Source organism: Podarcis vaucheri (genome assembly GCF_965113315.1).
Source record: "Podarcis vaucheri genome assembly, chromosome: 2".
Lineage (NCBI taxonomy): Eukaryota > Metazoa > Chordata > Lepidosauria > Squamata > Lacertidae > Podarcis > Podarcis vaucheri.
This window is the reverse complement of record NC_138760.1, coordinates 84,110,867-84,132,007: the sequence shown is the minus strand read 5'-3', so window position 1 is coordinate 84,132,007 and position 21,141 is coordinate 84,110,867. Positions and strand designations below refer to the sequence as shown.

The following is a 21,141-nucleotide window of genomic DNA, read 5'->3' as shown; positions in this document are numbered from 1 at the left end:
AGAAAGCGAGCTGTATCATCCCCAGTGTATAGTGTCACACTTGATGAAGAATTTAAGGTATTGTGATATTTTAAATCTTGTGAGATGCAAACTGAACAGTAATCAGTAACAATGATCATTGAACTATCAAGACTTGTGACAATTCCAGCAAAGCTTCTTCCTTTGCCATCCTCCTGGGAGAAACCTCACCTTCTTCTCCTATTAAAGAAAAAGCTTATTAGTATATCAAGGCTAAACAGTTTTCTTTAATCCATTACTGCTTTCCTTTAGGGGTTTCTCTTTATAACACTATACAATTTTGAATAATTATTAGAGTCTTAATGGTAAAATAATAAAAATAGTTGGGTTGTCTGTAGGGATGGGCAAATTTATTGATTTTGGTTTCTCGTTTTCCAGTCTTAAGTTCTTCACATTTTCATATCAGTTTGTGATTTTTTAAAAAACTAATGAAAATTCATCGACATTTTGATGTGAATTTTTCTTAATACAAATATGCTTTTGATAATGTGAGATTATACAACATTTTCGCAAGGCAATTTCCCCTAAAATATATTTTGTATGTTATATTTCACTAATAAATGCATTTTATGGGTCATTGGGACTACTGGATCACAGGCCTCCCAGTGAAGATGTAGAGCATTTATTTTCCCCCCAAAAAACTTAAAGCCACACACTTTTTCCTGTCCCCTACACATTTTATACTTCCGTAATTTACAGAGGCATTTCTGTCAGTCTCCTGTACTCTGCCTAGTCAGTTCTCTACACCCCTCAGCCAATACTAATTCAAAAGTATAGCTATGGCAATGAGGTCCCTCCCATGCATCTCTAAATAGAAAAAACATGTGACTGATTGGGCTGCTGGAAAGTCAGCATGAGCTGAAAGCTTTTATACCATCTGTTGTTATGAGGCTTGTCTAGCACAGCTGCTATAGCAGATATGGGAGGGGTCAGGATTGCCTTAAAAACTTTTTCCAACTCTACAATATCATTTATGAGAACTTTACATAGTATTCCAAATGTGGTCACACCATAGATTTGTATGACAGCATTATGATACCAGCAGTTTTATCTTCAATTCCTTTCCTAATGATCCCTAGCATGGAATTTGCCTTTTTCAAAGCTGCTGCAACCTTCATTGAGCTTTGCACGATGACCCCAAGGTTTCATTCCTAGTCAGTCACCAGTCAGACCCCATTTTTTGCCCTGATATGCATCACCTCACACTTTTTTACATTGAATTGCATTTGCCACCCAGCTCAGCGAGGTCCTTTTGAGCATCAGCAAACTTAGCCAACTCACTGCTCATTTATGAACAAGTTAAAAATGAAGACCCCAATACCAAGCCTTGGGTGCACTCCACTTTCTACATATTTCCATTCCGAGAACTGTCTATTTACTGTATTCCTATTACTGCTTCCTGCTAGTTAAGCAATTCCTGATCCACAAGAGCATCTCTCCTTTCATTCCATGACTTCTAAGCTTACATAGGAGGTTTTTTTTTTTGAAAATCAATGTACATTGTGTCTACCAGATTACTTTTATTTATATGGTTGCTGGCACACTCAAATAACTCAAATAGGATCTTGAGTCAGGACTTTCCCTTGCAGAAGCCAGGCTGGCTCTGCTTCAGCAGGACTTGTTCTTCTATATGCTATATGGTTATTTTGTGACCTTGGGCCAGTCACACTTCTCTGAAGTCTCTCAGTCCCACTCACCTCACAGAGTGTTTGTTGTGGGGGAGGAAGGGAAAGGAGAATGTTAGCCGCTTTGAGACTCCTGAAGGGGAGTGATAAAGGAGGGTTTCAAATCCAATCTCCTCCTCTTCTTCTTATCCTTATCACAGCTTGAGACAAGTGTCTTACCGCCTTTGTATAAGAGGTGTGTGTGTGTGTGTGTGTGTGTGTGTGTGTGTGTGTGAGAGAGAGAGAGAGAGAGAGAGAGAGAGAGACCTCCCCCCAACAGCATGACCTTCCTATCACACTCTAGTCTGTCTAGCTGCTTGGAGAATTTCTAGACCCTACCTCCAGGACTCATCATTTCATAAAAGGTCACAAAACTTTAAAAAGCCTTGTGAAACAATCATAGAACACAAGGGGTAGCTTTAGTCTGTAACATAAGGGAATATTCTACAGTGGAGCCTTCTGTCAACAGATAAAGAACTTTATTTGGGTAAAGGAAAGGAAAAAGGGAATGCAACAGTCACAGTTTTCTTGTGTTTTCTAATCATTTGGGGAATTCCAAAATTCTGTGGTTGGGAAAGCATTAGAAAATTTCTTATAGGAGTCAATGGAAATTGTCAAATCATTATACGAATGCTCGCCTAACAAACCATTTCCTGAGACAGCACATTGTGTTCAGATAGTAAATCCTGCATGTATAATCAATAAAGTCAATCTGAGTTAGCTTAGTTGCATGTTATCTGTTTGAGCAAAGTTTTGGGGATCAGAGCTTAAATAGAGTTCATTGCAGATGTGAGGTTCTGTGAGAGAGCAGATTAGGGCTCCTGAGTTTAAAGGGAAACAAGACTGTAAGTGAAGGTGTGTGTGTGTGAGAGAGAGAGAGAGAGAGAGAGAGCATCTGAGACTAGTAAGAAATCTAACAAATCTAAATTTAAAATTAATAAATCCCTCAAAACTAATGTCAGCTAAATTACCACATCCTCATTCATTTGGTGGTGATAAAATGTTATTTGCCTCAGTCATGTGATCTGCTCCAGTTCTGATGCCTTTGATCTTGGTCTCTGTAGCCAGCTAGAAATTTACTTAGAGACCACTGCTATCTTCTAAACCTCTTCGTTCTTACATATAGAAAGAGGTAGCAAGTTCTGAGCAGTTAGCTTTTCAGTGAAACTGATTAACTTGAGAATGCATATTCAAAAACAAAACAGTGGATAGACATCTTATTTGAGTTCACTGTGGAAGGCATACAAACTCAGACACCCTATATGGTGCTGTTGAGCTACAATGCAATTACTTTATTACTTTATTGATTTATTAAATTTGTATACCACCCTTCATCCAAACATCCACAGCATAAAAATACAGAATAAAACCACAAAGCACATAATAAAAACAGAAACAAAGCAAAACAATTACCCTCCCACCCACAAACACATTTAAAAGGACATAGAATGCCAAAGGCCTGGTTGAAGAGGAATGTTTTATAAAGGGGTTAATTGCACACAGTGATGCACACAATGGCAAGCCGGTTAGGTTAATTCCAGGTAGATTGATAGAAAACATTCTTAAAGGGAGCCCTTGTGTTCACATAAGTCAGGAACCACTGTTTTAGAGTTCTTCAAGAATGTTAACAAGCATGTGCTAGGCCATCAACTACTCCTCAGTAAAGCATTAGCAGGCATGGAATAAGATAATAGATTGTCCTAATCAATCAGTACAGTGGTACCTCGGGTTACATACGCTTCAGGTTACATACGCTTCAGGTTACAGACTCCGCTAACCCAGAAATAGTATCTCGGGTTAAGAACTTTGCTTCAGGATGAGAACAGAAATCGTGCTCCGGCAGCGTGGCGGCAGCAGGAGGCCCCATTAGCTAAAGTGGTCCTTCAGGTTAAGAACAGTTTCAGGTTAAGAACGGACCTCCAGAACGAATTAAGTACTTAACCTGAGGTACCACTGTAACTGACTGAAGATCATCAAGTAGAATGGGCCATGGGATAAACTGTCTATGCCATATACAGCCTCCATCCCAGTGTTACAATGGGTTAAATCAACTTAATAGAACTAACGATTCTACTGAAATATGCAACTTTGTACGTGTGTTTGGGGTCTTAACCCTAAAGGCTATTAATATAAATAGAAAATAAATACTGTGTTTGGTTGTTTAATTGAACCAGAGTTTAAACAGATTTGCTTTCATTTCGAAAGCACTACAATTTATTTTGAAATGGATCCAAAGGTTTGTCCAGTGTTTTTTGAGCTGCCAAATAATCCCCATTAATCTGTGTTTGCCTTTATAGGTTTCAACAATAAAAATTGAAAATTGTTTTTAAGCATAAACAAGAAAAAAGTCAACATTGGAACAGAACAATATTTAGCCACAGGAAATGCATATTCAAAGCGAGGGATCCAAGCAGTGTGGATTTGGCCTGATTTCTTTCGTGTCATTTGAAGCATTTTTGTTTGCATTGGAGTAATGAATTCCTGACACTGGAGATTGCTTGTGCACTTGGTGTACTCCTTTGGTGTAATAGACGTGCTGGGTGAGCTGCTCTAGCAGTTCATGTTGAGGACTCACATTTTGCCATTATGTGTGATTTAAATGATGGCTTCAAAAGGGCCCTTTGGATGCAGCAGTCCCAGTTTGCAAAGTGATGGTTTTGCAAGCAGGGACCAACTACCCCTGGCCCAGCCCTTCCCCTGTGCAATACCTTTGTGTAGCAACTTTGGCACTTTAATCCTGTTCAGCTTAAATCTGTTATATTGGTTTACCAACCAGGATGCTAAACACCTAACATTAAACTAGAGTCCCTACTTTTGACCTAACAGAGAACTGGTTTAAACAGATCAGGTTTTTTTAAGCACCAAAGTCAAAGAGCAAAGAAAGAAACAGCATGTGGTCCCAATGTCCATTCCTGACTTGCTAAACCATGAAAAAAAATATGCTAGAAGTCTGACTGTGAGAAATTAGATAGATAGCATTAACAGGTCTCCTGAAATGTAACATGACTGCTCATTTGAACAAGCTCTCCATACCTCCTCCTTTTTTCCAGCTCTCATTCAGAACTGTAACTGGAAACTTGAAGAAACTTGAGCTTGTTTTGTCTTTCAATTCTCTTATCTATAAAAGAGAGGAGGCGGCTTTCCTAAAACAGCACATCTAATGAGCAAGAAAAGATTCCTGCAAGAGGTTTCTCAGAGACTTACAATATAGGACATTCTTGTCAAAAACTAGGTAATGAACAAGGAAAATAGAGTGGTGTTTAATTATCTACTGCCAGAATGTGCAAATACTTTTATCAATCCAGCTTCTGAATTGTATTACTGCAATCCTTGTAAAACTTGGTGTAACAGCTTGCTACTTTTCCTTGTATACTGAAATGCTAGAATGATTGCATTCTTCAGTTGCTGTCTACATTGCTGTCTACATTGTTGCATTCTATCATTAAAGGGTAGTAGTGTTGAATTCTTTTTCCTATGACTTTGTGCTGAAAAGCAATAAGGAAGTTATTCGTTGTGGTGCTGTATCTACTAGGTTGGAGGCAATCTTTTGACTATTTCTAATGCACCCTGTCCTAGTTTTCAGCAACCATTCCACCTGAAATCTAAAGGTGTACTCAAGGCTGTCACTTTAGTGGGACGAGGTGAAGCAATTTGCCTCAGGTAGCAGTTCTGACTCTTTGTTGCTCTGCTGCCAGCCACTCCACAGCTTTGCCTACACCACCACTGCTTAATACTGCACCTTCAGCATGGCAGCAGCAGAAGGGCAGCCATGGGCAAGGGTGCAGTTGTGGTGGCAAGGCCGGCAACAGGGAGGAGGGCCAGAAGGGGACATTTTGCCTATAACTGCAAAATATCCTGAGCTACCCCTGGGTGTATTTTACCTGATGTACGAAGGTTTTCTTTAATAAAAAAAAAGCAACTGGTGATACTTATATCTGCATGTTCTTTGAGAACTCTGAAATTATTTTTTTTATATCCATAAATATGTTGTTGTTCTTTAGTCGTTTAGTCGTGTCCAACGCTTCGTGACCCCATGGACCAGAGCACGCCAGGCACTCCTGTCTTCCACTGTCTCCCACAGTTTCGTCAAACTCATGTTAGTAGCTTCAAGAACACTATCCAACCATCTCGTCCTCTGTCGTCCCCTTCTCCTTGTGCCCTCCATCTTTCCCAACATCAGGGTCTTTTCCAGGGAGTCTTCTCTTCTCATGAGGTAGCCAAAGTATTGGAGCCTCAGCTTCACGATCTGTCCTTCCAGTGAGCACTCAGGGCTGATTTCCTTAAGAATGGATAGGTTTGATCTTCTTGCAGTCCATGGGACTCTCAAGAGCACCATAATTCAAAAGCATCAATTCTTCGGCGATCAGCCTTCTTTATGGTTCAGCTCTCACTTCCATACATAACTACTGGGAAAACCATAGCTTTAACTATATGGACCTCTGTCGGCAAGGTGATGTCTCTGCTTTTTAAGATGCTATCTAGGTTTGTCATCCCTTTTCTCCCAAGAAGCAGGCGTATTTTAATTTCGTGGCTGCTGTCACCATCTGCAGTGATCATAGAGCCCAAGAAAGTAAAATCTCTCACTGCCTCCATTTCTTCCCCTTCTATTTGCGAATTTATTTATCACTATAGCATTGTGTTTGTATGAAAGTGTTAACTTCCCTTTTAGTGTCAGTTGTATAGAACCTATAAGTAAACTGTAGTAGCGGTAAAACAGGAGTGAAGGGGGAGCATGTAATGAAACAAAATTATGCACTTTTTGGACTAAACATTTCAGTTATGTTAATAATTTTCACGTACATGATGGATCATAACACTCACCCTTGTGAGTTAACAGCACATGAGGAAAGTGGTCCATTATTTGCATTATGTGTAGTAACACATTCTCTGAATCAGAAGGAATGGTGCAATTTATCAAGCTGACAAGTTGTGATTTCAAGACTCCTTGCTAGGTGTTTTGCTTGAGCTTGCTTCAATTGTTTATAAGAACAGTAACAATTACAAGAAGTGTTTAAACAGGATGTGAATGCAGAGTGGTGTCTTGAAGAAAGTACTTTTAAGCAATAATTGTTTCTCCCAAAACATGTTTAGCAAATGTGTTTGTTAAAACTGTCTGCCTGGGATGGCCTGGGTCACTGCTGCTCTGACTATGGAGTCACCTGCCAGGGTCAGGACCTTTTACATCAGACAGACAGTTTTAACAAACACATTTGCTAAACTTGTTTTGGGAGAAACAATTATTGCTTAAAACAGGCATAGGCAAACTTGGCCCTCCAGATGTTTTGGGATTACAACTCCCATCATCCCTGACCACTGGTCCTGTTAGCTAGGTATGATGGGAGTTGTAGTCCCAAAACATCTGGAGGGCCGAGTCTGCCTATGCCTGTTTTATATTATAAGTGGGCTACTGCAGTCAACCAGAATTCATCTGTTTGTCTATTCAGCACCTGCCTAACCAATCCACTTCTCTCTCCCCCCCCTTAAGCCACTTACAGTGGAATTGTAACACCAGTTTGCATTTGTTTGGGCTTCTGTTTCGCTTGCAGCTGGTCTCAGCCTTGCTTTAGAGATCCCATTGAGCAAAGGCACGCCTCTGCTATCCTGGCTCCTGCCTAAAACATGCAGACAGACACTCTTACTTGTAAGAAAGAAATCTTATTCAGGCAGGTAAGAGTACAGCCTCAACAGCAGACACAGAGCTCTGGGGTCATGGTTTAGGGAGTTCAGGAGCAGGGCAAGAAGTTCAGAACTGGACAGAAGTGATGAAGATGTCCCAACAGGTTTTACTGCCCCTCTTGTCAAGTTTTAAAAGATGAGGCATGGCACACTCACTTTTGAGACTCTTTCCCCTTGTGGGAATGTTAAGCTTGTAAGTGCGCTTTCTGTCATGGGGTTGGGGGAGGTCCTGCTCAAATCTGTGAAGGTAGTGTGTGGTTGTAAGTGACAAGACTGACACACCTTTGGTTCAGCCTCACCCCTCAGTTGGTCAGAGCTTTCCCCAGCCCCACTAAGGCTGCAGGAGGGTCAAAGTGGAGCGATGGATTCCATGGTCACCTTTCCAAAGTAGCTGAAGGTGAGGCATAAAGGGGAATTCCCCCTCCCCCAACCCAGGTTCTCACCATTCAGCCTTTAATCTTCGTCTGACCCTGTCAATGCAAGCCTGATTCTGATCAGACTAGAGGTGGGATGGTGGCCCCATGACTCCTGTATTCCCATTTCTACTTTACAATTTGCTCATCACTGCTTAGATGGGGAACACAATCTTCTCCCCATTTCCCACAAATCACTGGAGGTCCAGAAGCAAGTTAGCAGGAACAATGCCCCATGGTGCCCCATAAGGCTACAGTTTTGTTGCTCCTTGTGGCAATAGGCCACTTAATTTAAGAAAGATCAAGAAAGCAACACCAGTGTCTTGGAGATTTTAGAATTCCATGCCTTGAATTAACCAAACTCTGTGTGGATTAACTACCATAAATATATTATTCTTTGAATGTTTTGTTCACTATGGAATCATTCCCCTTATATGTAAAGTTATTGGGAAGGACCTGTGAGATATGCAGGGAAGCAATTCCTTTAAAGAGCATGGGGCAGGGAAGCCATTACAAAAGGAAAATTGTGTGACTTTGGTGTATTTTGTCAGTGGAACAGGGAAGATGGGATTTTTGTCAATTACCACTTCCCCTGTAGCCCCCCGCTATCTGCTCCAGAGGGTTGGGGAACCCTTCAAAACAGTGTGGAAGGTGGCATGGAGGAGGGCTGAAGGAGGGCAGACTGGCAAAACTTGCCTCTTTCTCTATTCTTGAAGCCTCAGCTCGATCAACGAACCTCCTGACTCTTCTCTAAAACACCCTGTAGTGATGGGAACCGAGGGGTGCACTTATTGTGCTGCCCTTATGCTGGCAGCAGAGCAGCATTGCATATTTGTGAAGCCTCACCTGCCAGAGCTGAATTGGGCTCAAAAATTTCACACAGAAATAATTTAAATATTGTTGGAAATGTGTGAAGATTTGCCACTTTACAGATTGACGGATTGGGAGCTAGGTAGAAATTGTCCTTGAATAATACATTTCTTCATGTCTGTTTTCACAACCAAATTACCCCTCCCCATAGGATCTTGTTAACTGTGAAGTTGAGTATCCTCTGCTGCTTAAAGAACTGTATCTGATGTGCATACTTTGGAAGTCCAAGTAAATAATGTTTACTAGATAACTTGTATCCACATGTCTATTAATATCCTCTAAAATGTTGTGGAGGCAGGACTTACCTTTGCAGAAGCTATGCTGAGTATTCTTCAGCAAGACTTGTCCTTCTATATGCTTAGTAACGTTATCTTTCATAATACTTTCCACCAATTTACCCAGAGCAGTCATTCAGCTAACTTGCCTGTAATTTCCTGCATCCTTTTTTTTTTAAATTATTCATTGGCCACCTTCCAGTCTTTTATTGCTGAGATCAATCTCAGGGACATGTTGCAGCTTCTGTTAGAAAACTCCACATTTGAGTTATTTAAGAAGTTTTGTATGGATATAATCTGGACTCAGTTATTTGTCTGCTTTCAACTTGTAAATAAAGTCAAGAACCTTACCACTTGTCACCACGGTTTGCCTTGGTTTCTTAGACTCCCTTTCTGAAAATGTCAGTTCAGACATCAATATCTACTCTCCATCTTCTGCAGTGAAGACATATACAGTCTTCTTATGATCCTTTAGCACACTCTTGCTCCACCCTCTTTCATCCCAACCTTCCTACCCATTTGAAATACTTAAAAAAATAGTTGGTCTTGATGTTTTCTGTGATACGCTTCTCAAAGTTCTTTTTGGTTCGTGTTGCTATTGCCTACATGTAGTTATTTTGTACAAGTTTGTCCTCCTTCTCCCCCCTCTCCATTTGAGCAAGACTTCTGTTTTCTGAACAAATCATTCCCCCCGTTAATAGTTTCCTTGATGCTGCTTGTTAATCGCACTCATGACCTTTTGTACTTGGTGGTAACTTTCCTGACCTGTGGTATGCATTCAAGTTAAGCTTCTAATAGTGTGGGTTTGAGTAATCCCCATATGTTCTGGAAAAGTATGACCTTCTTGACTTTCCCTTTCAATTTCTTTTATGCCAGTCACTTCTCATTTTGGAGAAGTTTCCTCTTTTGAACTCATAGGTGTTGGACTTGCTTGGCAATTGTCCAGTTACATAGATGTTGAATTTGATAGCATTGTAGCCGCTGTTTCCAAATAGTTCAGTGATGTTTAGATCTCTCACTAAGTCCTGGGCACCACTTACTGTTTTATTGAGAGTCACTTCCCCTGGAGTTTATTCCAGTGTTTTAGGGCACAGTCATTTAGTGTAGTAGTCATTTGCTGTGACCAGAGCATTTCTTTATCTGGTCTATGTAAGGGAATTGAATACACCCATTACTATGACACTTTCTTCTTTGGGTGCCCCTCTGATTTCATTATCATCCTGAGTATTTTGGTCAGGGAGTGATGGAATATCCCCCAGTACTAAATTACTTTTGGGGCCTCATATTGCCATACAGTCATTTCTGTTGGAACCCTGGAAGCCAAGACCCAAGTTGGGACCAAGTACACTTTGGTGAGAAAACCCTAGCACAGATTTAACATCACAAAACATACAAGAAAGAAAAGAATGGGGATATAGGCTGTAAAAGAGTAAAAATGTGCTCTTCCAGTAAGTCCCAGAATGTCACATTTTAAAAGCTATTTCCAAGCTATCCCACTTCCCTAGCATAGAGGTGGACCACACATTTTGTAGGTCATAAAATACGTTACTTACAAAACTCTTCAAAGGTCAGATTCAGGTGCTTTCCATATAGCAGTCAGAAAAGATGCACAGGCAGTTGAAGTGTTGCTTAGTTACAAAAGGTACAAGTTTCTAAACTACTAGTAGAGAAAGCTACTAGTTTCAGACTCCATTCTGGTCTGAAACAAAAGAGGCTGGTTAAAGCCATGTGGTTGAGCTCCTTACATGCTGAAATCCACTTGGAGAGTGAGAGAGAAGGATTGGTGACCCACTTCATCTCAAGGTGAGGATATAGACCAAACCTGGCAGGACAGCTTATGGTAACTCCTTCATGCACTAATTAGATTCAAACATGCTAGAGTTATATTCGCCTTTATCCTACAATTTTGTAGAAGTCCAGTGACCTAGAGTGTCTTGAAGAATAACATGGGTAAGGGGCATTGGTAAAAGTAAAGTTGAACATTGTTTTTAGTAGATTTGAATGATTTCTGATACAGTGGTACCTCGGGTTACAGACATTTCAGGTTACAGATTCCGCTAACACAGAAATAATACCTCAGGTTAAGAACTTTGCTTCAGGATGAGAACAGAAATTGTGCAGTGGGAGGCCCCATTAGCTAAAGTGGTACCTCAGGTTAAGAACAGTTTCAGGTTAAGAATGGACCTCCAGAACAAATTGAGTTCTTAACCCGAGGTACCACTGTAATCTAGTGAAAGGATTGCTACAGTGAGGGACTTTTCTATCCCTATGGTGGGAGAGGATTAAGCATACAAAAATGCAAATGAACAGTGCACACTTAAGCTGCATAGGAAGATAGGACATAAATGCTTAGAAAACAGCACATCCTTGCAGACAAGAGGCTTCAGTTTAATTTTACATCATTGCCATGTTTATTCTTTTCAAAATATTTTAACAGGAATTTTTTTTTAACTGTGCTAAATTGCTGCTGCCATTCTCTTTCCCTCTCCCTCCTTCTTTCTCATATATAACAATCAATTAATAATAGAAAGGCTTTCCTGCAACTCTGATTAATTTTTAAATGCATGGCCATCTTAAGTGAAATTAGGCACTATTATTTAAATGAACTGTCATTTTAGTAACAAATCCTCTTAGATAACTAGTGACAATGTTACATTATAAAAGATTTCCCATCCGATCCATTTATTTGGAATATACTCAGTTTAGTTACCTTTTACTTTGCTCCAGAGAAGGCTTAGTTGCAAATTAGTTTGTTGAAATGTTGGGACAGATGCCCATAATCCATTGCTTCCTTGTATGTGTGTGCCAAATGATAACCTTAATTCAAAGTGAAGGAAAATTGAGATATAAGATACGAAGATCCACCTAATGTTGAAACGTTGGGCAGTTGCAGATGTGCATGCCAAATGTTACAAACACAGCTATAAAATATGTTTCCCTTATTTACTTTATCTTCTTTAAATTATTAAGCATGTCACCATTCACAAAACCCCATGTACCTCTGCTACTTAAGAATCTTATTAGACCTTGTGGTGATGATCAACATTGGTCTGACAACTTTCTCTTCTAGGTAGCTGAAACATTTCCAGGCTGTATGATAGCTTTTTGTTCATACCTTAGCCTTATCCATGAATATACATTGTCCTTGTAATATATTTTACTTACTAATGGGAGCAGATGGGCATCATAATGACTCATCTGCCAAAAGAGACAGATTGGCTATCTTAATTATGTTGAAAGAATGCTGAATCACTCTAAAATTTAGGTGAGTTTCCCTTGTTCACCATGGCAGTCAGTAAGATTGTTATGAGTGAATTGATTCCTTGGGTCCCTGATTAGATTTTATCACCTTAGAGGAAATGTTGCTCAGGGGTCTTTAGTCAAAGAAAGCACAGCATGAGGCTTCTTTCTATTCTAGCGGAGCTGTTGGTGAAATGCTTCAGTAGTAAGAGTGCCACTCCCCATTCCATTTTTATTTTGTATAGACATTTTGGTAAATGGGCCTTGGAAGGGAGAAACATCATGAAAAGGGAACAGTTGAAGAAAGTGGGGAAGGAGAGGGGTTTTTTTTTTTAAATAAAATCAAACATTTTGTAATGCAAGTTTTCTTTATATGATTAGATTTCAGATAATTTAAAAGATGTGTGGAAATTAGGTGCAATATTCTTATATTTAAGGTGTTTTATGTGTACACTGATTGTCAAGACATGCTGTGCATATTTTTTTTTATCAAAGAGGCATGTGTATAGCTTCCTCAAATACCTATACTGGAAGCAGCAGACGAACTATGATGCTCAAAGAGTAAGACATCTAATGCAGACTGAAGGAAGGACTATCATGTAAACCAAAAATGCCCCTTTACATCTAAATATTGCTATAAAGCAGTTGTTCTGAAACAAATTACCAAAATATATTCTCATTCACCTGTTTTTCTTCCATCTTCTGCTTTGTCAGTTAGCAGCATCGTGTATCACTATATATTGACTCTGCAGTAAAGAAGGGTGTAGAATTTGCCTCCACAGATGCTGCTGTTACCATGGAGATAAAAGGACCAATGGCCTTTTTCTAGTTTGGACTGTACTATACTGTTCATAAAAAGATGGTGAATTCTAAAACTGCATCATCTGATTCTTTAAAAATATGAAACAGTAACATAGGAGAATGCAACTGTGGTTCTATTTTAAATACAATAATCTCATTATAAATTGAAGATTTTTCATGAGGCAGAGAGCATAAATGTGAGTCCCGTACTCGTGGCTTGCACACTGCCAATCCTCCTCCTCCTTCTCAGAAAAACCTTTTCCTTTTGCAAAATATAGCCCCTTAGAGCCCTTGGGTTTATCTGATGCAGCATTTGATGCTGGTTACATCACAGGTTCCCTTATCTGTGGTATTCCTCTTTGAGAGTGAATGAGTCTGTGAAAGCTGTGAATGTGAATTTTGATTCCTGGAGGAGAGACGTGTTCTACCTTAGAAGAAGAAAAGAAACAAAGAGTCTTCTCAAAAAATCAAGGATGGCTTGCAGAAGGTGTAATTTGTAAGTATTCTCCTCTTTGTTATCCATTAGCATCCATATTATTGAAGATGGGAATAAGAATAGCAATTCATTCATAGTACAGCAGCTTTCTCTTCATGAACCATTTTATGGGTGTTACCTTCCAGCACCACATTGATGTGCATGTTGAAATTCTGTAGCTGAATGGCTTCAGGACTGCAAATGTTGAAATAATTCAGCATCGTAGGAAATAAAGAGAGACCTGTTAGTGATTTGGTCAAATCTGGCTATTTTAAACATGGGATTTTTCAGTAAAAGAGTGATTGAAAGAGATTGTGTTTAGGACTATTTCTCAATAATAAATACCTTCCATTTTGTATAAATGCTTTTGTTAATTGCTTATTTAGAAAATGGTTTTAGATATATATGTCCTTGATGCTGCTTGTGACACAGCAATATATAATTTCATGCTGCTTGGCACAGTATTAATGTGCTAGATAAGCCATTGTTCATAATATTAACACTGCAGGGATTTAGTTTTCAGAGCAATGTGTGTGCTTTTCGGGTTTTTCTTGATGATATGATATTATAGTTTCCACAAACCTGGTGGGAAATTGCAGTCATAAGGAGACTGTATGAGGTGAATATATTGGAAGAACACCATAGACTTTGATTCATGAACCTGCAGTCATAAAGTCAATTATACTAGTGTGCCTATCACTTTAAGCAGATTTAGACAAAAAATAGATGAATGCCTGATAGTATATTTCACTGTATTATGCTAATTCCACCATTTTGTCTGAAGCACAGAATTCAAAAGGTTCAATATTTCAAATATGTCTTGCTTTTATTGCAATCGTATAGTGCATTGTTGATGTCAATAGAAGTACCAGAATGTGGTTAATGTTCAAATCTACTACTGTAATGCGTAAGTTTGCATTTTTTGACCCGCCAGTTCCCAGTAAGCTTATCCCCACAAATAGACTTCCTGAAAACCAGCCACGTACGAGAGAGGTGCTATGCAGCACAGACCTTGCCATAGTTCACCTTAATTGAAGTCTGATTTGCACAACGCGGCTGAAGTTAAATTTAAACCCAGTATTCCATTTTAAGAAGCAAAACTTCTATACTCAAAGGTAACTATTACTTGGATGAAAGGTTTCAGTGGGGATAAACTGGCTTTAATCCAAAAGGTTGACTTTGCTTGCTTTTGGATCAAGATTTCAAACCACAGCCCATTGCCATTAACTTTAATAAAGTAGTTCTGGAGGAATTATTGTTGGAGAAAACCCTTGGAACAACTTATTCCAGAGTATTGGTTATTGAGATGAGTACATTTGAGGACTGCAGCTTTGGGGTGAAAGTAAGAAGTATCTCTTTGACTGTTTGGATGATTGCTGATATTTTATGCCAGTTTTCCGTGCTTGGATTCAGGCAATAACTTAATCTACATTATGTACTCTAAATGGTGAACAATCCAGTGTCTTAGTGCTATTTTGTCCGAAGGAAAAAAATTTGCTACTATACTAGACTTCACTTGTATTAGCAGAGGTTCTGATTTTTTTGATTGGGGTTAGCAAACATTAAATAGACTTTGTATAATCCGTGCAGGAAAACATAATATGTTGTCCAGTATAGAACTATAATGATAATATATTACGTTCATATAACAATATTAATTGTTTTCTTGAGCAATATGTGATCAAGAATGCCACCGTTATACAGACCTGTAAGGTGGCGAGGATGATCCATGACTTCTGCTCACTGTTTAGTTCCTTAGCACATTACAGTACTTGTCTGTCCTGATGAGGAAGGGTTTCCTTGTGGATCTAATTATTTGAGTTATTTAGAGATTACTTCCTTACAATGCCAGTGCTTTATTTTAAAAATCAAATAGCAATGTATCCTTTCCACGTGTAACAGAGCCAGATCCATGTGAGAACGTGTATTGTAGAATGTAAGGCTTTGTCTCCTTTCATTTCAAGTTTTATATTTTAGTTTGATTGGGGGGAAAACAGTATTTGTTTTCTAAAGGTAAAGTCATATCTGGCAAGAAGTATAGATCAAATTAAGACTGCACAGATTGTATCTTGATGTTTCAAATAATGCCTTTAAATATTTTCATGGTGTCTGGATATTTAAGAGCTTTTCTTTAAAACACACAGAGACACACTGACAGCATGAAGAGATACTTTGATCTGTTAAGAGTTCAAAATCTTGTCTTCAGCCCTTTACCAGAAACATAGATGGGTTCTATTATTTTAGCAGAAGACATTTTCCATGGATGAAACACATATTGGGTAACAATACTTTGCTTTACCATATATGATATCCTTTCACCATCTCAATATTTTTATTTTTCTATTTAGCTACTGCCATGTTGTTTCCACATAGTATTGTTTTTAAAAGTAGCTTTCTGATGTATCTGTGTTAAGTATTTGATAGGTGATATCTGATATCTGATGTTAGTCATACTCAAACTCATTGAAATCCATGGACCTGAAGTCCATTTGTTTCAATCAGTCTACTCTGAGTCCGACTTAGTTAGATATCACCCAATGGAATTGCTGCATAGTAAAAAAATCATGAGAAAATTATTAATTATCAGGAATGTATTGTGTGCTGTTCTTTTAAAATTTATCTGCTACTTCAGCTTCTTCTATTAACAATTTATTAATAATTCACCATTAGGAATGTTAACTAAGTTGATTATATTCTACAACATGCATATTACGCTGGCATCTCTTGCTGAGTACTGATGAAAATAAATTGGTTACTTAGGGGTAACAGAAAGGAACAGTATGTTTTATGTACCATACATTGCATTGTTAAAATAGCCATGAAGTGTTGTAGATGTTTAGAAACAGCATTAGAAGAGGAATATAATAGGTAAGGTGATATCTGTTGTTGAACCAATTTGTGATTGACTGATTTTCTGATATAAACACACCACCATATTTTATTTGAAACCAAGGAATGCATATCATTTTGGAATTTTTACTTGGCTGTTGGTGAAGGTTTGGAAAGAGTTATGAACTATTTAAAACTCATAGCTAAAAATAACCTCTGAAAATATGACTCATAAAGATATGAGACCAAAGCGGAAATCTCTGGAAAGGCTAGTTGTTTTTATGCCTGTTGGTGACCGCATAAACAAACAAAACTCCTTTTTGATAGCATGTTTTATTTGGGTGGAGTATATTCTTTTAAAAATGGGCTTATCTCCATTCTGAAAAAGGCAATACAGCACCTCACATCTGGAAAACCCTAGATTCTTTTAAGATTCATGATGGAATTTAGAAGTTGCATTAAGAAGCTCTGGAAGCTCTGCTGTGTAGGTTGGCAATAAATATCTGCAAAGAACTTCATATACTTCAGCAAAGAAAAGGATTAGCTTGGGCTTTTTTCTTTACCATGCTAATAAGCAAGTCCGTGACAGAATCTAATAGGAGTCTTCTCATAAGGGAAGTCAAGTGAGTTTTGCCAATTAGCCACATTTCATTTTCTTTCGTGTCTGGTGGGTATCTTTTGCTTTTACTTAAGCACACTTCATGCTATAGCTGTGAGTCGTAATGTATGCCAGTTCTATTGAATTAGAATTGTCAAGGTGTTGTATCACAGGATTCTAATATCCATTATGGTTGTATAGAATCGGGGAGTGATTTCCAAATCAGTCATCAATTTAAAATGAACGGTTCATCTGATTAGTTTATGTGGACACATGATTTCATATACCTTTACTACTACTACTACTACTACTACTACTATATTACACTTATATTGTGCCTTTCTTGCAAGGAGCTCCAGGTTAGCGTACCATGGTTCTCCCCCCCCCCAATTTTATCCTCACAACCCTGTGAAGGAGGGCTAGGCTTAGAGAAAGTGACTGGTCCAAGGTCACCCATTGATTTTAACCAAGGGGACTTTAACCAAGAATTCAACTGTCTGACCACTATGCCACACAGGACATACAGGTTTATAGCAAAAGCTTAGGGCGTACTTCAGTTTCTTATCCACGGGCAAATGCAGCAAAGTCACACCATAGTCCCAACATCAACACAGCCCATGAAGGACAATCCCTCCCAGAGGTTTTTTCATTCTTTTCACGCAGATCTGTGTACAGGCAATGCACATTGGCTGTACCTTCCAATGTCCCTATGTTGCTTTGAAACAGAATTTACATGCATAGGCTCTGCATACACAAAGCCATATTAACAGACAGAGATTGCAGTGGGGCCAGCAAGCACTGACAGCATGTCTAATTGTTGAGAGAGAGAGAAGAAAGCTTGTGTCTAGATCAAATCTATATGGTTCCCTGAGTTTCAGACTGGGAAGGAATGCGTAGAGTGAGTTGCAGTGGCTAACCAAATCCAGAAATCAGTGTCTTGTTTATAAGAGTCAGTGAGCCACTGCACAAAGAATCTATTCAATCCTGCTGACTGCTAAATCCAGAATTCTCAGTTGATATTGAAATGTGCTCTCTCAATATAGTTTCCACATACGCACACTTCCTGTATCTGCTCACCAAAGTGAGCAGATTACTTTTCAGAACTAATATTCCTTTGAAGATCAGATGCTAGTGACAGTAGAGAGACATCATCTCCCTGCTCTGCTTGAAAGCTTCCAAAGACATATGGCAGGCTGCTATCAGAATGTTGTACTAGATATTTTGATTTGATCCTAGAAGATGATGCTTGATGCTGATGGGAGGGGAGGATGCCCATACCCCATCATGTTAAGTTGGGCATGGCATTGGTGTGGCACCTGGGAAGTCTGAGTACAATTTATTTTGAAGCTTCTTCACTGGTGCAGATGTGTGCGAGTGTTTCTTATACTGTATCTCTAAATTCTCATGCCGGGACTGGATCGTGCTAATTGTTTCTAAATTCTCAATTGAAGTGTAGATCACCAAATATCTAGACATAGTAATAATAATAATAATAATTACTATGATTGTGATGTGTGTTCTTGGTGGGGGGGGGGGTTGGCTGCATTTAGAGGCAATCTTCTTTTCAACCGATGATCTTCATTACGTTTATCTATGAAATGAACTTTCAGTAGCACTGCTCCGTAGGCTGATAATCTCAACTTTTAACATTGTTAATATGAAAATAAAATTAGGAGTTTTCTACAACCACATAGTCGTCTGTTGGTGGGGACCATGCAAACATCAATGCAGATATAACTAGTTTCAGACCATATGTTTTCAGTTCTAAGTGTACATGTATTTTAACGAGGATTTGTATGATTCAAACTGTATGGGCTGGTTACCATGGTTAAGAGATTGGAAAGAGGATGAAGGTTCATCTCTTCCTTTCGGATTTTGCCTGCGTTCCTTGAGAACGCCTAAGGTTGGTACAGATGTAAGCGTTAATCATACTTAATGGTCAGCGGAGCCAAAATCCCCAGTAGCTTTCACCATGGTCAAGGTCTGTGCCTAGTTAAGACTTGATCATAGTTATGGCTATTAAAAGCATGGATCCCATGGACCGCTTTAAATTCGTTAACTATGATGAAAAAACCAGGACTTGATCTTGCTACATAAGCTCTCTCAAAATGGTACTGTTGCAGCCTGAAGTCTCACACTGTGGGTGGGGGAGCAATCTCTAGGTCATAGTTCTGTCAGAAAAGGAAAATAAGCCAATGTTTTGAAGTTGGGAATTCCAATGAATAACCTGTGCAAATAGGATGCAGGATACATGGTGTGTCCCACTGACTCCAGGGAAATTTATATGAGCAAATAGGGGCAGGAATGCATTCTAAAACTTTTAATTTATAGTAAGTATAAGGAAGCTACTTTATACCAAACCAAACCATTAGTCCATCTAAATTAGTACTGTCTACACTGGCTGACTACAGCTCTCCAGGGTTTCAGGCAAAGAGTCTTTCCCAGTAGCCTGCATGCAAGCTGATTCTCTACCACTGAACTGCACCCCTTCCCTAGAATATTTATCATCTCCCCCCCCCTCTTTCCTGTTGATGATGTTTTAATAACATAGATGATACCACTCATTTTTATCAGGTTGTTGGAATTTCCAGTCCAATGCAAATTTGCAATTTGCTTCTTTAATAGTCGTTTAAAAAATGTCATTCTAGAATTCCACTAAGAGCTTCACAAACCAAGAAAGTCATATGTTGTTTTTAAGTGCGCGATTAAAATGTTTCAGTCGAAGGCAAATACACTGTGGAAAATCACCAAAAGAAGCTAAATGTATATAGAGAATAAATTTATATTTAATTTGTTCTGCTTCTTCTGCCTTTGTTTTAGCATTAGAGTGGTTTGATCTTATTATGGGTTTCATCTTGGATGATCCAAACAATTTTAATGCTCTACGGTATGTCACACATGGGAAATGTTATCTGATTTAGTTAGTAAATTTTAATATGCACTTGATTTGGCATGTAGTATTGTAGAAATGCTGGCAGATAACAAATGGGTGCCATCAGCTTAATGTTGTTAAATAAGGGCCATTATAACTAGTGATTGGGCAAACTTTCACAGTGGGTTTTTTCTAGTCCTTTGAGGGGATGGGGTGGGGGTAAAGCGAACATGTTTCCAAAAAGGTCAGGTAGTGGGAGATAAAATTTATAGAACAAAATTGATAGCACAAAAGCAGGTGACATTAGATGCTTACATGGTCATACCAGGAAATCCATTTGCAGGTGTGGGGATATCTCCCTGAACCTTTCAGGGGAAAGAGAGACAGGCTGGACCACTTGGCCCCCTCATTAAATGGATAAAATAAATGTCACCCCACCATGTAGCCTGTGATTTAAAAATACTAGTTTTCTTTAAACTACACACAGAGGCATTTTAGTGTAATTGTAAAAGGACAATTCATCCTAAACTTCAGCTGCATTTTTCAAAAAGTTGCGCAGTCTTTCAGTCTCAATTTTTCACCTATTGAGCAGCCATAATCTCCCATTCTTACAGCAATTCAAACTGTAGTGTTTGTTTACAGGAATTGCTTGGTTTTCATACAAGTTTCCATACCCTTTAACATTTCATAGATGAAAATAGTAACACTTCTGTCCATGAGGTGATGGGCAGACTTCAGCAGCCAACAAGCAGAAAGTGGGAATTGTAAGTACATGTAAGCAGATACCTATGGATGACAAATGTGATGAGGCAAACCACAAATTGCAAGGCAAATAAAATGCTTGTAATACACATATGTGTACTATATAACTGTTCTGCAGTTGAGCCATAGCCAGAAGTGACTAGTGATTCAAGATCTGTGAATCCATGACAGATGATAATCAATAACACCTTTCTCATTACCAATGAGCAATTATAGCATCAATCTTTTCCAGAGCTTTCCAAGTGATGGCCTGTATGTACATTGAAGCATTACCTCCTCTCTCTTCGGAAGTTAAAAATTGGCATTCCCTTTAGATAACATGTGTCTGCTGTCCTTCTCCCAAACAATCCACACCTAGTTTTCTCTTTTCACATTCTTTTCAGCATCTTCCTGTAAATCAATCAATCAATCAATCAATCAATCATCTTTCTTGTTATAACCAAGGTTCCCCCCTGTACCTATTAATGGGTTGTCCTTCCATTGGACAACTGCAGTCTCCTCTTTCTCTACACCCTTAGAATTAGGGACCAGGCTGTATTGAATTCCGGAATAGCATGGCAACTTACACATTGCCAAAAGAGGGAGTGAATGCACCACCAGAAAAGAGAGCACAAATACACTTTAAATGTGCATTTGTGCCTTTTCGGT

At 38.8% G+C, this 21,141-nt stretch overlaps 1 protein-coding gene across 9 annotated transcripts in view; it reads left to right on the top strand.

Moving 5' to 3' along the window:
- IQSEC1 (IQ motif and Sec7 domain ArfGEF 1) overlaps positions 1-21,141 on the top strand; it is a 318,662-nt gene that overhangs the window by 94,866 nt on the left and 202,655 nt on the right. For 3 of the 9 annotated variants that reach the window (XM_082211875.1, XM_082211872.1, XM_082211870.1), the window contains exon 1: positions 13,110-13,453. The exons of the other annotated variants lie outside the window; for them this stretch is intronic. In XM_082211875.1, the coding sequence (XP_082068001.1) occupies positions 13,431-13,453 (23 nt within the window). In that variant the 5' untranslated portion in view covers positions 13,110-13,430. Of the gene's footprint in view, positions 1-13,109; positions 13,454-21,141 lie in introns of those variants that run through there. 9 annotated transcript variants of the gene reach the window in all.